Source organism: Lissotriton helveticus, chromosome 4_1, assembly GCF_964261635.1.
Source record: "Lissotriton helveticus chromosome 4_1, aLisHel1.1, whole genome shotgun sequence".
Taxonomy (NCBI): domain Eukaryota; kingdom Metazoa; phylum Chordata; class Amphibia; order Caudata; family Salamandridae; genus Lissotriton; species Lissotriton helveticus.
Window position 1 is genome coordinate 1,272,157,298 of NC_136063.1, and position 16,450 is coordinate 1,272,173,747.

The window sequence follows — 16,450 nt, forward strand, 5'->3', positions numbered from 1 at the left end:
TTTAAAAATGACAGCAGGAAACAATACAGTTTCGGTGGTCACTCCCGGCTCAAGCCTCAGGAGGACTTTAAGTGCCTGCTTTAGTTTTAGTAGAATTATTGATACTAACCAACAACCATACACAACCAATCAATTGTTATCCTGAAACCCCATAAAAGGATCCATAGATCAAGAACGCACTTTAAAGTCATAGTATAGCCTGACACCCCACTGCCAAGGGCTAAACCGGTTGTTAAAGGCCCTGAACCCATGTTGGCTTGGGCAAATACTGGGATTTTAGCAATCGGTATAGCCTGAGGCAAAAAGGCTATGAAGATATTAGAACATTCCACTCAAAGAGTGTAACATTTTCAAAATTAAAAATAACCACTGCATTGTTTTCAGTAGAGCTCCCACCCCATCTGTTGTTCAAATAATAGATTAAGGCACCATAAAAAGGCTGCAGCACATAAAATAACAATCAATTTGTTCACAACTGATCTAGATAAACCTTCTGATGAGAAACGAAGGCATACTAATTTGGCTGGTACCTGCTGATTTTCTCATTTTGGCCATGGAGAGCATCATCAGCCCCTCCAATGCCTAATAGCATCACATGCTTCCCAGTCAGATCTTGAAAGGTTCTAGCGATTGGAACGGTTCCTCCAGTTCGGATCATGTCCGCATCCACTCCGTAAGCTGCAGATAGTAAAAAGACAGAGATTACACTTTGCAAGACATATTTCCCACTAAACAAAATTGTCTACTACTGAGAATGTATCTTGATGCAGGTTATGAACAGCAATTAATGTGCATTTATTTCTAGAAAAACATCAGTAAAATACTATTCAGGATACTCCACGAAACAAGAGAATCCTGAAATTCAAAAACTACATTATGGAGTAATACAGTAGTTAATCGGGGGCTTTTGTTTTCTGGTGACATTATGTAAATTTCTTGTTTGAGCACTGACTGTTACAACACAGCGAATGCTAACACTGTAATGTGTGTACAGAGAGATAAATAGAAAGAGAGCACTACAGATAGAGAGAGAAAGGATGGAGAAAGAGAGGTCGGAGAGACAGAGAGAAAGAGATAACCAGAGAGAGAATAGAGAGAAACAGAGAAGAAGAGGGAAAATAGATAGAATGAGAGAAGCAGAGAGAGAAGGCCTGGCAGGCAAAGGCAGTGTAAGAAAATAGTTTTTTTTTTGCAGACGTCCCCCCACTTTTTGCCCCCCTTTGGACTTCTAAATGCTGGTTCTCGACTCTGACAGAGCACTGAAGCCTGCCTACCAGGCTCCAGTGACAGTGCTCTCTCCCTAACAGTGACATGGGTAATTGGCATCCCAATTGACAGAGATCAACCTCTCTTATAAATCCCTGGTAGGTGGTACAGGGGTGGCTCCTCCGTTTGAGCCGAGGAGCGTTGCCTCACTTAAAAATGCCCCCGAAGCCCAGAGATGAAAAATAAAATGGGAATTCGTTACCATTTCATTTTTAATCCCCCTGACCTGAACCGAGCGTCAGGATGGGGGCGGGGCAGGAGGGTGGGAAGTATATGCACCTTTCAAAGTGTGCCTGTCCCTTTGACTGATGGCCAGCCAGACATGTACACTTTGAAACCTCTAACCCCACTGTCTTAAGACTGATGGGTTAGAGTCAGTGCATGCCACAAGGGCGCTGTGGAGCACCGAGTGAGGTCGCTCCCTTCAATCAGGGCGCTGCTCTCCTAGCATGAGGTCTGGAGCAGTAGGCCCTGTCATAAGCTAAGTTTATTTAAAATATATTGATGTATATGCAGCTAACTGAATCGTGCATCGTCCTCGCTTGGTATCCGGCTCCATTGCGTGGCATGATTTGGCTATGAATAAGTCGTACAGACAGGATCGGGTTCCGGAAACGATTCAGTCGACGCGCATGAGATCTTCGCTTCATACTTGATCATTCGGAACTGTGTACGATTCAGTCAGAAACAAGGGCTACTAATCGGATCTGGGAAAGCCAAATCCGATTCATAGGCCTTCTGAACGGCATCATAATCAGGTATTTAGAGTTTTATATAGAGCAAGCATGACCTACTAAGGTATCAGAGCGCTTTACTCATAAACAGGGTGAGAGAAAACAAGCAAAGCAGACAATGATAAGCAATGATAACAGTCAAAATAACTGTATATGAAGTAGTGGTAGGAGGGTGGGGTGAAAAATTCCCTCTAATCCCACATAAAGAGACATAACAAGCTATGATGCAGAGCAACAAATCGTAAATATAGTCAGTGTGAATTGTCAAAGTCGATGAGTATAGGTCCTGTGCCCTAGAGCAGGTATTTGTTCATTAATAACAATTTCACTTGTTTTTTGAAAGACACCAGTGAAGGATTAAATCAGATTTCAGAAAGTATGGAATCCCATATTCTTGGGGCAGCGCAAGAGAAGGCCTGATTGTACGTTTTCTTCCTAAATTTCTGTGGCTTCAGTAGTAAGGATGAAGTACTGTTTGAGGATCTAGCTCAGCCAGATAGTTCCAGTTTTTGTGGAATGTACCTTAGGGTGTTGGAGTGTAAGGCTTTTTGTGTCATGCAGGCAATTTTTAGTTTCATTCTTGCCTCGAGAGGGAGCCAGTTTAGAGATTTCACATCTGGTGTGATGTGGTTGTAGCGTTTGAATCCGGTAATGAACCTAGCAGCTGAGTTAAGGGAGGCCCTAAGGGGAGGCAGCTTAGATTTGGAAGGCCCAAAAGGGTTATAATTCCATAGTCCAGCCTGGAGATTACTAGCATTAGAGGGGCAAACCCCCTTGGGCTCCGTGAGGAGTTAGTTTACATTAACAGCTGTGAATGACAATCATTGGAATGTTGGAGTTCTGGGCTTCTACCTGCTATAAGAAGCCAGGAGCACTCCATTGTTTTCAATGGCGCTCCCAACATTTCAATGTTCTAATATAGTCTTAGGATCCGCTGCTGAGAGCTATATTAGTTGTTAAAGTCCCTGGACAGGATTTATAGGCCTGATCTTAAAGGCCCTTAAAGTGAGGATGAGGGCCTATAACAACTGGTATAGACCGAGTCCGAAAGGCTATCGGGAAATTCAAGCATTCCACCCGCTGAGGGTAGACTGTTCTAAATTTAACAGTAAAAAATAGAAAGACAAACATTGGACTGTTGGAACTGCAGACCTATACCAACCAATATTGGCCCTGACACCCTTCCAGTGTGTTCAATGGAGCGCTCAACATTCTAATGTCCTAATATAGCCTTATAGTCCACCGTAGCATGTTATACCGGCCATTAAAGGCCTGCTCCAGCGTTAAAGCCCAAGCCGAAGGTGAGTGCCTTTGATGTATGTATATATATGTATGTATATATATATATATATATATATATATATATATATATCCCAACAAATGCGTCCGCAGGGAGCAACGGACCTCTTATACGGGCGGTCAAGCGCAGGGGGCGGACAACCTCCCAAATGCACCAACAAACCTCCAATTGAACCAAAAGGAGCACGCCAAACTAGATTGCGGGGGTAACTTGCACTTTAATTTGTCAAGAAAACAGCCTTTCAAAGTTCTTCCTGACGCGTTTCAGCCGCTCATGCAGCCTTGTTCACAGGTGAGCTGACATCCTTGTTTCTGTGGCGAGTCACATGGTTTTATACGCCAGCCTCAAACTACACAGGTTTGATTGTAGTTTGAAAGTTCATACAAATCCCAGGATGCACCACATAAGCAAAAGTCTTGTGATAATGGCATTCTAACTGCTGTGCATTTCCATAATATATTCACTTTCAGCAGGCGCAAAAAAGCAGTTTAATAAAGCTCTTGAGTCACTTACATGGTGTATTTTCATGCTCAAAAATATAATTTGGCTGTTAAACTCGTATTTCCATTTCAACAGGAGTGCTTGGAACAGTCCCGAAATCCAAATGTGAAGCACTCGTGTGCCTCACCTTTCCCAATGCCCTTCATGTAATCCAAGATTTTCTGGCTGAAATCCTTCGTGCCTTTTTTTACTTGGAACACTGCAGGCGGGTCCAACTCCTTTTCAGTAAATCCTAACAAATGCGTCCGCAGGGAGCAACGGACCTCTTATACAGGCGGTCAAGCGCAGGGGGCGGACAACCTCCCAAATGCACCAACAAACCTCCAATTGAACCAAAAGGAGCACGCCAAACCAGATTGCGGGGGTAACTTGCACTTTAATTTGTCAAGAAAACAGCCTTTCAAAGTTCTTCCTGACGCGTTTCAGCCGCTCATGCAGCCTTGTTCACAGGTGAGCTGACATCCTTGTTTCTGTGGCGAGTCACATGGTTTTATACGCCAGCCTCAAACTACACAGGTTTGATTGTAGTTTGAAAGTTCATACAAATCCCAGGATGCACCACATAAGCAAAAGTCTCGTGATAATGGCATTCTAACTGCTGTGCATTTCCATAATATATTCACTTTCAGCAGGCGCAAAAAAGCAGTTTAATAAAGCTCTTGAGTCACTTACATGGTGTATTTTCATGCTCAAAAATATAATTTGGCTGTTAAACTCGTATTTCCATTTCAACAGGAGTGCTTGGAACAGTCCCGAAATCCAAATGTGAAGCACTCGTGTGCCTCACCTTTCCCAATGCCCTTAGTGTAATCCAAGATTTTCTGGCTGAAATCCTTTGTGCCTTTTTTTTACTTGGAACACTGCAGGCGGGTCCAACTCCTTTTCAGTAAATCCCAACAAATGCGTCCGCAGGGAGCAACGGACCTCTTATACGGACGGTCAAGCGCAGGGGGCGGACAACCTCCCAAATGCACCAACAAACCTCCAATTGAACCAAAAGGAGCACGCCAAACCAGATTGCGGGGGTAACTTGCACTTTAATTTGTCAAGAAAACAGCCTTTCAAAGTTCTTCCTGACGCGTTTCAGCCGCTCATGCAGCCTTGTTCACAGGTGAGCTGACATCCTTGTTTCTGTGGCGAGTCACATGGTTTTATACGCCAGCCTCAAACTACACAGGTTTGATTGTAGTTTGAAAGTTCATACAAATCCCAGGATGCACCACATAAGCAAAAGTCTGTGATAATGGCATTCTAACTGCTGTGCATTTTCATAATATATTCACTTTCAGCAGGCGCAAAAAAGCAGTTTAATAAAGCTCTTGAGTCACGTACATGGTGTATTTTCATGCTCAAAAATATAATTTGGCTGTTAAACTCGTATTTCCATTTCAACAGGAGTGCTTGGAACAGTCCCGAAATCCAAATGTGAAGCACTCGTGTGCCTCACCTTTCCCAATGCCCTTCGTGTAATCCAAGATTTTCTGGCTGAAATCCTTCGTGCCTTTTTTTTACTTGGAACACTGCAGGCGGGTCCAACTCCTTTTCAGTAAATCCCAACAAATGCGTCCGCAGGGAGCAACGGACCTCTTATACGGACGGTCAAGCGCAGGGGGCAAATCCTGGGATTTGTATGAACTTTCAAACTACAATCAAACCTGTGTAGTTTGAGGCTGGCGTATAAAACCATGTGACTCGCCACAGAAACAAGGATGTCAGCTCACCTGTGAACAAGGCTGCATGAGCGGCTGAAACGCGTCAGGAAGAACTTTGAAAGGCTGTTTTCTTGACAAATTAAAGTGCAAGTTACCCCCGCAATCTGGTTTGGCGTGCTCCTTTTGGTTCAATTGGAGGTTTGTTGGTATATATATATATATATATATATATATATATATATATATATATATATATATATATATATATATATATATATATATATACACATATATATCTCACACCAAAGGTTCCTTGGACCAAGGAAAACACCGCACTTCAACAGGGTATATTTTTTCAAGGATTTATTCTGTGCATGTAACCACCACCAACGCGTTTCAACCAACAATAGGTCTTGCTCATGGTATGGTCATGGTCAGTGACATCACTGATGACATCTCAAATAACATCACTGATGACATCATCCAGTGACTGTGTGTGTGTTTAAAGGTTAAATATGTTTTCTATATATGCCAAGGTGTATTGAAGAATGAGTGGGTATATAAGTGTCTGGATGGAGGATTTAATAGGTGCATGACTGACTGTAAAAGTGAGTAATTAAAGTGTCTTACTGAATGCATGGGTTAGTGACTAAACTCTGTGAATATATGTATCAGTCTGTCTGTTGTTGTATAAGCTGCTGCATGGGATGGGCAGTTGCTTCATGAGTGTCTGTATGGGTTATTGATTGGTTGCCTGAGTATTTGTATGGGAGACTGAGTGTGTGTGGGGGTGGGTGGGAGGTGTGTGACTCTGTGCACTGTGTGAGTGGTTGAATCACTGGGTGTACGGGTTCAAGAGTGCATGTGGTAACAGCTGTATGGGTGGATGAGTGTGTGTATGGGTGTGTTGGTGAGTGAATGGTTGTCGCAGTGGTACATGTCCAAGTAACTACATATGTAAAAGGCAGTGTATGTGAGAGTTGGAGTATATAAATGACTATGCATGAGCGTCAGTGATTGTGAGAGTGGCTGTATAGATGAGTGTGTACTTGTGGCAGTGATTATATGAGAGAGTAAGTATGCATTAGTATATGTATGAATAAGTGAGGTGGTGCCTGTGTAACTGTATAGGTGGGTAAATGGGAGTGTGATTGATTCTTTGCATGACTTACTAGGTGTGTGAGTAACTCCATGGATGAGTGATGGTGTGTGAGTGTCTGTATAGGTGTATGAGTGCATATGTTAGTGATGTATTGAAGTCTGACTGCATATATGAATGATTGTATGGGTGAATGAGTGGATGTGTGTGAAGACCTAGAAATCAGGGAGTGCGTATGTGGTAACTGGTATTGGTGTGTCGATGGTGTTTCGATTTACTCAAAGCTTCCTTTTGTCTATTTGTATGTTTGTTTTGTATTGATGTACTGGATACAGGATTGTATCCCACTTTATTGTTGTTTGCCTCTCAAACTGTTAAAACATTTCAATTGATTAAACTATGTGTCCGGCTGGACACCGTGAAGTATAGTACCCACTATGGTCTAAATCTATCCTTTTTGCTCTAAATAATTTTTTAAGGACCATTGTTCATAATTTAACCCTACACATAATGAGCATAGCCCTGGGGGGTGGCGGTCCCCCCGCGGGCCCCCGCTATTATTTTTTGGACAAGTCCCCGGGACCTGGCCCACCCGAGTGCCTCATTAAAATGAAGCGCTGGAGTCCGCGCTTCATTTTTTAAAATAATTTTGGCGGGATTCGCGACCCCAGTGCGAATTCCACCGAAATTATTTAAAAAAAATATATTATGCCCTTTTGTTCTTATTAAAGTCACTTTGGAGCCCTGCTGTTGTCCTTTGTTTTTTGCTCGGAATGGAGAAAAATTGCTTTTGAAAATAAGCGTGTTTCCAGTATCACGCACAAGGGACCCTTTCGCAACCCCAACTCTGGACGTTAAGAGACTGCCAGCATCAGCGGGTCCGTCACTGGATGAAAAGAAGCAGTCACTGAACAGGCATATTCAACCGGAGGGATAGGTGAGCTGAAAGTAGGGGACACAATGACTTTTTAATTAAATTCCAAGTCCTGTCCCTGGTACTACAAGCGTATTTAACATTCTTTGAGGCACTGTGCTACTGACATACTGCATTGTGGGGGAGGTAGGTTTTGTCATTCAAATTTCCGTCCTGCTACGTGGTCCAGGTGCGCGCCTCACCACATGGAAGGAGGTGCCTATTTAAGAGACTGATTGAAGAGACAAAGGGGGTCATTAGGATAGCGGGTGGATCGCCACCGCCCGTATGGCGGTGGCGATCCACCCGCTAAAAACTACCGCCCGCATTGAAATATCCCCCCGCCACATTACCATGGCTGGGGGGACCTCGGCGGACGGAAAGACCGCCCGCTGGATTTCCGCCGGGCAGACAAGCTGTTAACATGGTGTCTGTGAGACACCGCCATCTATATTCGCATATCAGCAGGGACATGCCTTTCCGAGGCATGCGTTTTTTTTAATTGGGGGCCCATAGCGGGCCCCCAGGGATTCTGGGGGGTTGGGGGGTGCACATGGGGCCTGCAGTTCCATGCACAACATGGCAGGCACGCACGGTGCCTGCCACGTTAAGCATGGAACTGCACGACATGCCTTCTTGGCATTGCGGCAGGTGGTGCAGATAGCATCGCCCGCCGCAATGTCAAGAATGCAGGATGCGCCCGCCAGTGTGGCGGGTGCATCCTAATGTCACCAACGGGACCCCCGCACCAATGGCGGGCGGTCCCATTCTACGAAAGGATGGCAGGTGGACAAAGTCCACCCGCCATCCTAATGATGCCCTAAGTAACAAGGAAGAAGACATCTGACGAAGGCTGTCACTGAAACGCGTTATGCCCTTTTCTTCTTATTAAAGTCAGTTTGGAGCCCCGCTATTGTCCTTTGTTTTTTGCACGGAACGGAGGAAAAATTGCTTTTGATATATATATGTGTATATATATATATATATATATATATATATATATATATATATATATATATATATATATATGGGTCAATTTCTGCTGAAAACGGTTCTGACCACAGAAAAGTCACGGACCACCACGCAGCTCATCGAGTGTTTACAGAGGAAGTTTATTATCCATCTCAGGTCAGGATAGGCACGACGCGTTTCGGGCAGGAACTGCCCTTGATCACATAGCGGACATGCAGTAGTGGACACTTTAAATAATGCACACACTCTTTTTTCTCATTTGTGATTTCACCACGTGACCTAGTGATGGACAGTGAAAACATACTATGAATGTTAAGTGCTGAAGTTAACTGGGTATCTAGCACGCCAGCTTAGTAACAAACATGATAAACATATTTTTGTTTATATTTTGCAACAACATCTATACATTATTTCCGCTTAAATGCGTGAAGTTGTGTGATAATGGATTAGCTGTCTCAGAACGAATCATTTTTAAATAGCATGTTATATGCACTAAATAAATAACATATAAATAAGCTAAAATTCTGTAAATACAACCTCATGTAAAAAGTCATAAAATGAATATTATATTACATGTGCAAAATTCATGCCAGGTTAAATGTACAAATACCGCTCTTAATTAATACCATGAATGGTTTTCTTGCAAGAATGCGTATTCCATAATGCTGAATAAAGCTGCCTCACTAATGATCCATGTTAGATCCTGCATATGATGTTATGTGTGTTAATGCTGTCTCAAGTCGGCGAAAGTGCTAGTGCTTTGATCATTCTAATAGATTAAGGATCCATTCCGTTCCCGGAAATGGCCAACTATCTAGTTTATTATCCATGTTTCGCAAATACCCATTAGTGTGTGAAATACTGAGTGAAGATAGTGCAAATGTATTTAATGTTCATTAAAAAAAGTTATTAAAAGAGTATGAAAAAGTTAGAAAAACACACACAATGCAAAGAAGGTAAAAAATTCGATGTATGATACGACCTATTTACAACTAAATTACAGTTCTTGCTATTATAGCCAATATTCCATACTAGTGTATTCGGACAGATCATGTGCGCAGTGATGAGATAAGTACAAATTTATAGAAAGGTATGCATATCCTCCCTATCATTGAGACCATTAGGATGTTTACTATTAAGATTGAGGATATATCTGGTCTCCAGTTGTCTTAGTACTTTATCTCTATCTCCGCCTCTTTTTTGTACCGGGGCCATGTCAATCACAAAATAGGAAAGACAATTGACATCTTTATTGTGACTGAGCTTAAAGTGTCTGGCTACCGGATATGCCGGGTCACAATTGATGATGGCACGAATGTGTTGTAAGATTCGCATATAGACGGGATTCTTGGTACTGCCTACGTATCTCAGACCACAAGTATATATATATATATTACCTACTGGCGGTCGCCAGTAGGTATATATAGTTAGGATTTTTTCTCTATGGGATTTTTGAAAATTCTATGTCTAATAACTTTGGCGTTTGTGGACGGAACTGGCTGAATTTTTCAGGAATATGGAACATTTTGTTTCTGAGCAGCCACTGAAAATTTGGGGGGGGTTCGTCAAGGGGGGGCTGAGAAAAAAGGGGGGTCCCAAAACGTGTTTTTCCCATGTTAATTTCCATAGGGCGGTTGGCCTCACTTTTAGCCCGAACGGCTGAATGGATTTGCACGAAACTTGGCAAAATTGTAGGGACTGTTAGCCCGATGTGCCTTTGCTAGGTCTCAAGATATGTGCTCCAGTGGATTTTGAGAAATTAACGTTCAAAAAAAGATATATATCTGTAAGCGCGCTCCGGGCAGCGCCCCGGTTCGCGTACCTGACGCGTAACGGAACTTCGCGAAGCGAAGCTGATTGGCTCTCCGGTGTCTGTCAACATTCTAAACAGTCCGGAGCAGCCGCCATCTTGTCTCTCGGTAGGATCGAGAGACAAGATGTGGTGAAAAACTAAGGGGAGAATGAAGGAAAGGGGGCAAGGTAGACCCCTCCTGACCCCCTAGGATTGATGAGGGGGATATTAAAGTGCCCCGCGGGGGAAAAAATAAAAAAAAAATTTTTTTCGCAGTAGAGGCGCGTCCCGGTACGCGAACCGGGCAGCTCACCGGGCAGCTAACCGGGCAGCTAACCGGCAGCGTAGCTGTCAACATTGTAAACAGTCCGGAGCGGCCGCCATCTTGTTTCTCGGTAGGTTCGAGAGACAAGATGTGGTGAAAAACGAAGGGGGAAATGAAGGAAAGGGGGCAAGGTAAACCCCTCCTGACCCCCTAGGATTGATGAGGGGGATATTAAAGTCCCCCGCGGGGCAAAAAAAAAATAATTGCGATTTTTCGTGGTAGAGGCGCTTCCCGGTACGCGAACCGGGCAGCTAACCGGCAGCGTAACGGGAGTCCGCCATCTTGTGTTTTTGGAGCGTCCGGTTCGCGTACCGGGTAGCGTCCCGGTAAGCGTCCCGGTAAGCGTAACAAGGGAAACAGTAAAAAAAAAAAAAAATGGAATAGATTATCAAGAAAACTTTGAAAAATTGTAGGGACTGTTTGTTTGATGTGCCTTTGCAAGGCCTCAAGATATGTGCACGTGTGGATTTTGGCTAATTAAGGTTAAAAAAGATATATATATCTGTAAGCGTTCTCCGGCGCGCTTACGTTACGGGTTTTGTTTGCGCTGCAGAGCCGATACGTCACGGTTATGCGACGTGTCATGAGGCGTCTCACGTGGCTACGTGATACGTCACGTAATAAAGAATATATTTTACAGATATAGATATTAGCTTTTAAAAAACCAATGAAATTCACTGAAAAAAACATAGGTTATAGACCATATATAGTTAGGAATTAGCATTTACAAAACCTTGAAAATTCACTGAAAAAACCATAGGTTATAGACCATATATAGTTAGGAATTAGCATTTAAAAAACCTTTTTTTACTCACACAAAACCATTGAAATTCCATATATAGTTAGTTAGTTGCACTAACTATATATCGCGCACCCGCTATCCACTGCTGATCATGTCACATATTACATCATTCATGACATGGTCAGTGACATCACTGATGACATCACTGATGACATCTCAAATGGCATCACTCATGACATCACTGATGACAACATCCAGTGACTGTATGTTTCTGTAAAGTTAAAATATGTCTTACATATTGAAGAATGAGTGGATGTATAAGTGTCTGGATGAAGGATTTAGTAGGTGCATGACTGACTGTATGAGTGAGTGATTAAATGTGTCTCACTGAGTGCATGGGTTAGTGACTAAACTGTCTTAATTTGTGCATCATTATGTCTGTTGTTCTGTAAACTGCTCCATGTGTTGATCAGTAGCTATATGAGTAACTATATGGGTTATTGATTGGTTGCCAAAGTATTTGTATGGGAGACTGAGTGTGTGTGTGGGTGGCTGGGGGGTGTATGACTCTGTGTAAAGATGTGTGAGCAGTTGATTCACTAGATATATGGGTTCAAAAGTGCATGTGGAAACAGCTGTATGGGCGGTTGACTGTGTGCATGAGTGTATTGGTGAGTGAATGGATATCTCAGTGCTACATGTCAAAGTAAGTACATATGTAAAACACAGTACATGTGAGAGTTGACATATATAAATAACTGTGCATAAGAGCCAGTGAATGTGTGAGTGGCTGTATGGATCATTGTGAACTTGTATCAGAGATTGTATAAGAGAGTAAATATGTGTTAGTATATGTTTGAATAAGTAAGGTGTGTATAACTGTATAGTTGAGGAAATGGAGGTGTGATTGATTCTTTGCATGACTGACTAGGTGTGTGAGTAACTCCATGGATGAGTGACAGTCTGTGAGTGTCTGTTTACACTGAGTGTATCTAAGGTTATATTAGAGTCTGAAGAGGTTCATCGTATTATCACATGAATGATGTCATCAGTGATGTGATCAGTAATGTCAAATGAGATGTCATCAGTGAAGTCATCAGTGATGTCATTTGAGATGTCATCAGTGATGTCATTTGAGATGTCATCAGTGATGTCATCAGTGATGTCACTGACCATGTCATGAATGATGTAATATGTGACATGATCAGCAGTGGATTGCGGGTGCGCGATATATAGTTAGTGCAACTAACTAACTATATATGGAATTTCAATGGTTTTTGTGAGTAAAAAAAGGTTTTTTAAATGCTAATTCCTAACTATATATGGTCTATAACCTATGGTTTTTTCAGTGAATATATATATATATATTAAAGCTCAAAAACCATTTCTTTCTTTCAGGAAATGTGAAGCGCACTCCAGGGGTAAAGCGGCAAAGTTTGATTTCTCTGCCCACAAACAACTCGTGCAACAGACGCGTTTCGGACGCCAAGTATACCTGATCGTTTCGGGAAAAAAATTTCAAAAGCATTTTAGTGAATATTTAACTTTTCTGTGAAAATCAATATCTCGAAAAGTATTTACTTGATAAAGAAGTTACGTGTTCTTTTTCTAAATTGGTCTTGGGTTTATTCTTGAGTGTGTGTCTCATTTATTGCCTCTGTGAGTACAACAAATGATTAGCACTACTCTCTGACAAGCCTAAACTGCTCGCTCACAGTACCACAAAAGAGAGCATTTGGGTTTGGTACTTGTGCCTTTGTAAACCAACAAGGGTCGCCTGTACTCCCTACACAGTGTAACTCGTTTTGGTGCACTATATAAAGAGCCAGCTCCCTACAAATAATATATCCCACTGCTGTCTTTTTCCCATGCCTTGGATAGACACCTGTTTCACACAGGGCCTACTGGTTTTGTGCCTCCAAACAAAAGATCACTTACACCAATTTTTTCATCAGTCTTTGCTGGAATTTAGTTTGTTTTAAGCTGAAAAGTAGGTGCTGCAGCCAACTGAAAGCTTGTTTTTCTGGAAGAGAGTTTCCAACCTCAGTTCAAGACAGCAGAGATCCACTCCCCCGGATACATGTAATGATTTTCTCCTTCACAACACAAGCAAACACATTGACATGTCCCCTTAAGCACTACATTCAAGGCTTAGCAATTCAGTTTAAGAATGGTCAGTACATTGCAACCTAGTTCAATACTGGTTGAAGAAACATCAAAAGCCTGCATCTCTCTTTATATGCTACATCTTTGATATGATGGTTTATACCATCTAATATGTTTTCACAAGGCAATCTGTCCAGCACTCATTGGGAACTCCTGCCTTATGGTTTATCATGGATCCATAACTGGCTATTTCATGTGGGCAGTTGAAAGATTCTCTACTGAGACCCTCATTAGAAGTGCTTCCTAAATTGTGGTCCATATAAAAATATCTATTTACACCGGTGTGGCAATTAAAAGTTGTGCGATAAAGTTTGCCACCAATAGATTTCCTCCTTTGAATTTCAGCATGTCAACCTTGCCTAAAATGTAACGGGGAAAAATAAGGCAAGGTATGTACTGGGGCATGTGGATTGTGGTGAAAACACCCTCAGAATCTGCATGCTTTGCCCCATTTTTAATAATAATTGTGACCAATTGTCCCAATTGATGAATTCCTAACCCTGAGGTATTGGATCCCATAAGGTGTGAAAAATAAACACAAATCCATCGAGGCATTTATAATCAAGGCTTTAGAAGGTTTGGTGCATCATCTACTGGCCAGAGTTTTAGAAATCTTGTGGATGTTTCCGATCTTTCTGGCTCAAATAGCCTTAGTTGTTCCATTTTTGGAATTGGGAATAGGTTGTTTTATGTTCTGGTTCTTGTGTTTAAACAACCTAGATTCTACTTTACATTTGTTTTATTTAACATTTGTAATTCAGTGTGGGTCCACTGGGAAAGTAAGACTGAATTTTAGATTTAAGCAAAGCAGCTGATATCCATCATCAAATGGTATCATTCTACAATTGAAAAGCATCTCCACAGGGCATCACACCACATTTCTGCAGTAGACCACCTACAAAAGACTCTTCAGGCTCACTAGTCAAATAAAATTTTATATATTTCTGTAGTACTCTAAGCTCTGCCAGGAATACGTTTTGAGACCTTAACTTCGCCCCAATAAGTGCTTAATTTGCGACAGTGGTTTCAGGCAGAGCCGGCTTTTGCTAAGATAGCACTCTGGGCGGAGATATATGTGGCGCCCATGCTGATGCTAGCAAATTAAATGAGGCAGCAGGGGGTCCCTTTTGAGTTCACTGGTCAGTCCCTGGCTAAGCAGTGATGGGCCCCTGAACACAAACATCTCCGTCCCTCCCCCGGCTGACCTAAATGCTTATTATGGGGCTGTTGGTGTATGACAGCAGGGTTAAAGACGGTGAAAGGAGGACAACGAAGGAGACAATGGGGTGTTAAAAACATTGTCCATTGTATGATAAGGAAGGATTAAAATCTCTTTAGACTGGCAAATTAGACCGAAACAAGCATACAGTTACACGATCAAGTCAGGAGCAAGATAACGGGGTCCTGTTTTTGGCATTACCTTAATGCACACAGCTCAATGCACCCCTCAGAATATTGGCGCCCTAGGCCTAGGCCATGCTAAAGACCGGCCTGGGTTGCAGGTGAGGCCCACCAGGACTTATTTGAACTTTTCAGCAGAGTTTGACCCCGAACAACAGAAGGAAAAACACACAAGCTGAAAGTTGCCGGATGAGAAATAGAGAAAAACAGTGACAAAGGGAGAAAGCATGAACCTGAAAGAGTGAGACAAAGGTGCATGGAGTGTGTGGGGTAGGAAAAAGGCATGAGGTGGACTCAAGACTGTGCAGCTTTGGTATGCAGTATGCAAACATTCAATGGTGCTAGTCACAGGCTTCTGAGCAAAACTTCGGGCCCGCACTTATTCTATTGTATGTTAAGCACTGGCCCCATTTATTGTTTACCTCCAAAGGACTATTATAATGTGATCAGAAATTCTTCTCCTCTTGACAATTATAAAACACTGGCTGGAGTCCCACATTCTAATCAAAATATAGTAATAGTAACACACATTTTTTCTTTAGACAACTCTTTTTAGAACAACTTTTTTTCAAATCCGTTCTCCAACTTCACGTAGGACCAAGCTCCTCTCAGTCAACTGTACTGCAGAATGATGGATTGGAAGAAAGGTTAAGTGTTATGGTGTGTGTTTGTGTGTGTGTGGGGAAAAAATCTGAAACTGCACTAGAGGAAAACCTACATTTACCTCGAAGAGTAGTTGATCTAATTGAATAGGAGCAAAGAAGGGTAAGCTGAGAAGCTGTCTCGTTTAAGAAGTAAGTTGTTGTTCTACTCTTTTTTTGCTTTGTTTCATTTTTGTACTTACTGGATAAATAGTGGAGATATACAATATTAAGAAATACAGAGTCCTAGCTGTCATATTGCACCACACTTAGGGGCTCATTATGAAGTCTGGCAGAAATCCTCCTCCCAATAGTCGGAATCTCCTCGACTGCGCCGCAGCCCTTCTGACCGACTCGGTCAGTTTACATTCCGACTGCCCGATTACAATGTTCGCAGTCAGAGGGTAAACTATTAAGTCATTCCGAATTTGTTCCGACTGACTCATGGAGTATTCGTGTCGGTCAGAACCGCATAGTACACCCCTTTGAGCAGCGTTTTCGTCCTGGGGATTACGACGTCGGTTTCCGGTCTGACACAGAGAGCCTGTCGAAAAATTACTTTGGGGGCCTCAGCGGAGCCCCCTAGCCACTGCGGCCTACTGTTGATGGCCCATGGGGTACCTATGGAATCCCCCTGTAAAACCCTGCACTGTGTGGCAGGCACAGTGGGATGCCTGTGACAGGGTGCAGGGTTTATCACACACACCACATTTCCCCATAGGAGCCTGTGTTATGGCCGGTTGAACACAAGCTCCCATAGGAAACAATGGGAATCTGACCGAATAGTGTTCAGTTCTGATGCATCGTAATGCTGTGGGTGGAACCGGCGACTGTGAGTCGGTCAGTCCTGATTCCAAAACATTGTTGGGCGGAGGGTTTTCATCCAACATCATAATCTGCCCCTATGTGTCTCTCCTTCCAACAGTCTCACTTTGTACTCTGGAAC

The 16,450-nt window shown here is 42.6% G+C and overlaps 1 protein-coding gene across 2 annotated transcripts in view; it reads right to left on the reverse strand.

Annotated features, from left to right (window-relative positions):
- Positions 1 to 16,450, reverse strand: part of LOC144829069 (cytosolic non-specific dipeptidase-like) — a 303,681-nt gene that overhangs the window by 20,521 nt on the left and 266,710 nt on the right. For both annotated transcript variants that reach the window (XM_078687832.1, XM_078687831.1), the window contains exon 11: positions 531 to 678. In XM_078687832.1, the coding sequence (XP_078543958.1) occupies positions 531 to 678 (148 nt within the window). The remainder of the gene's footprint in view (positions 1 to 530; positions 679 to 16,450) is intronic.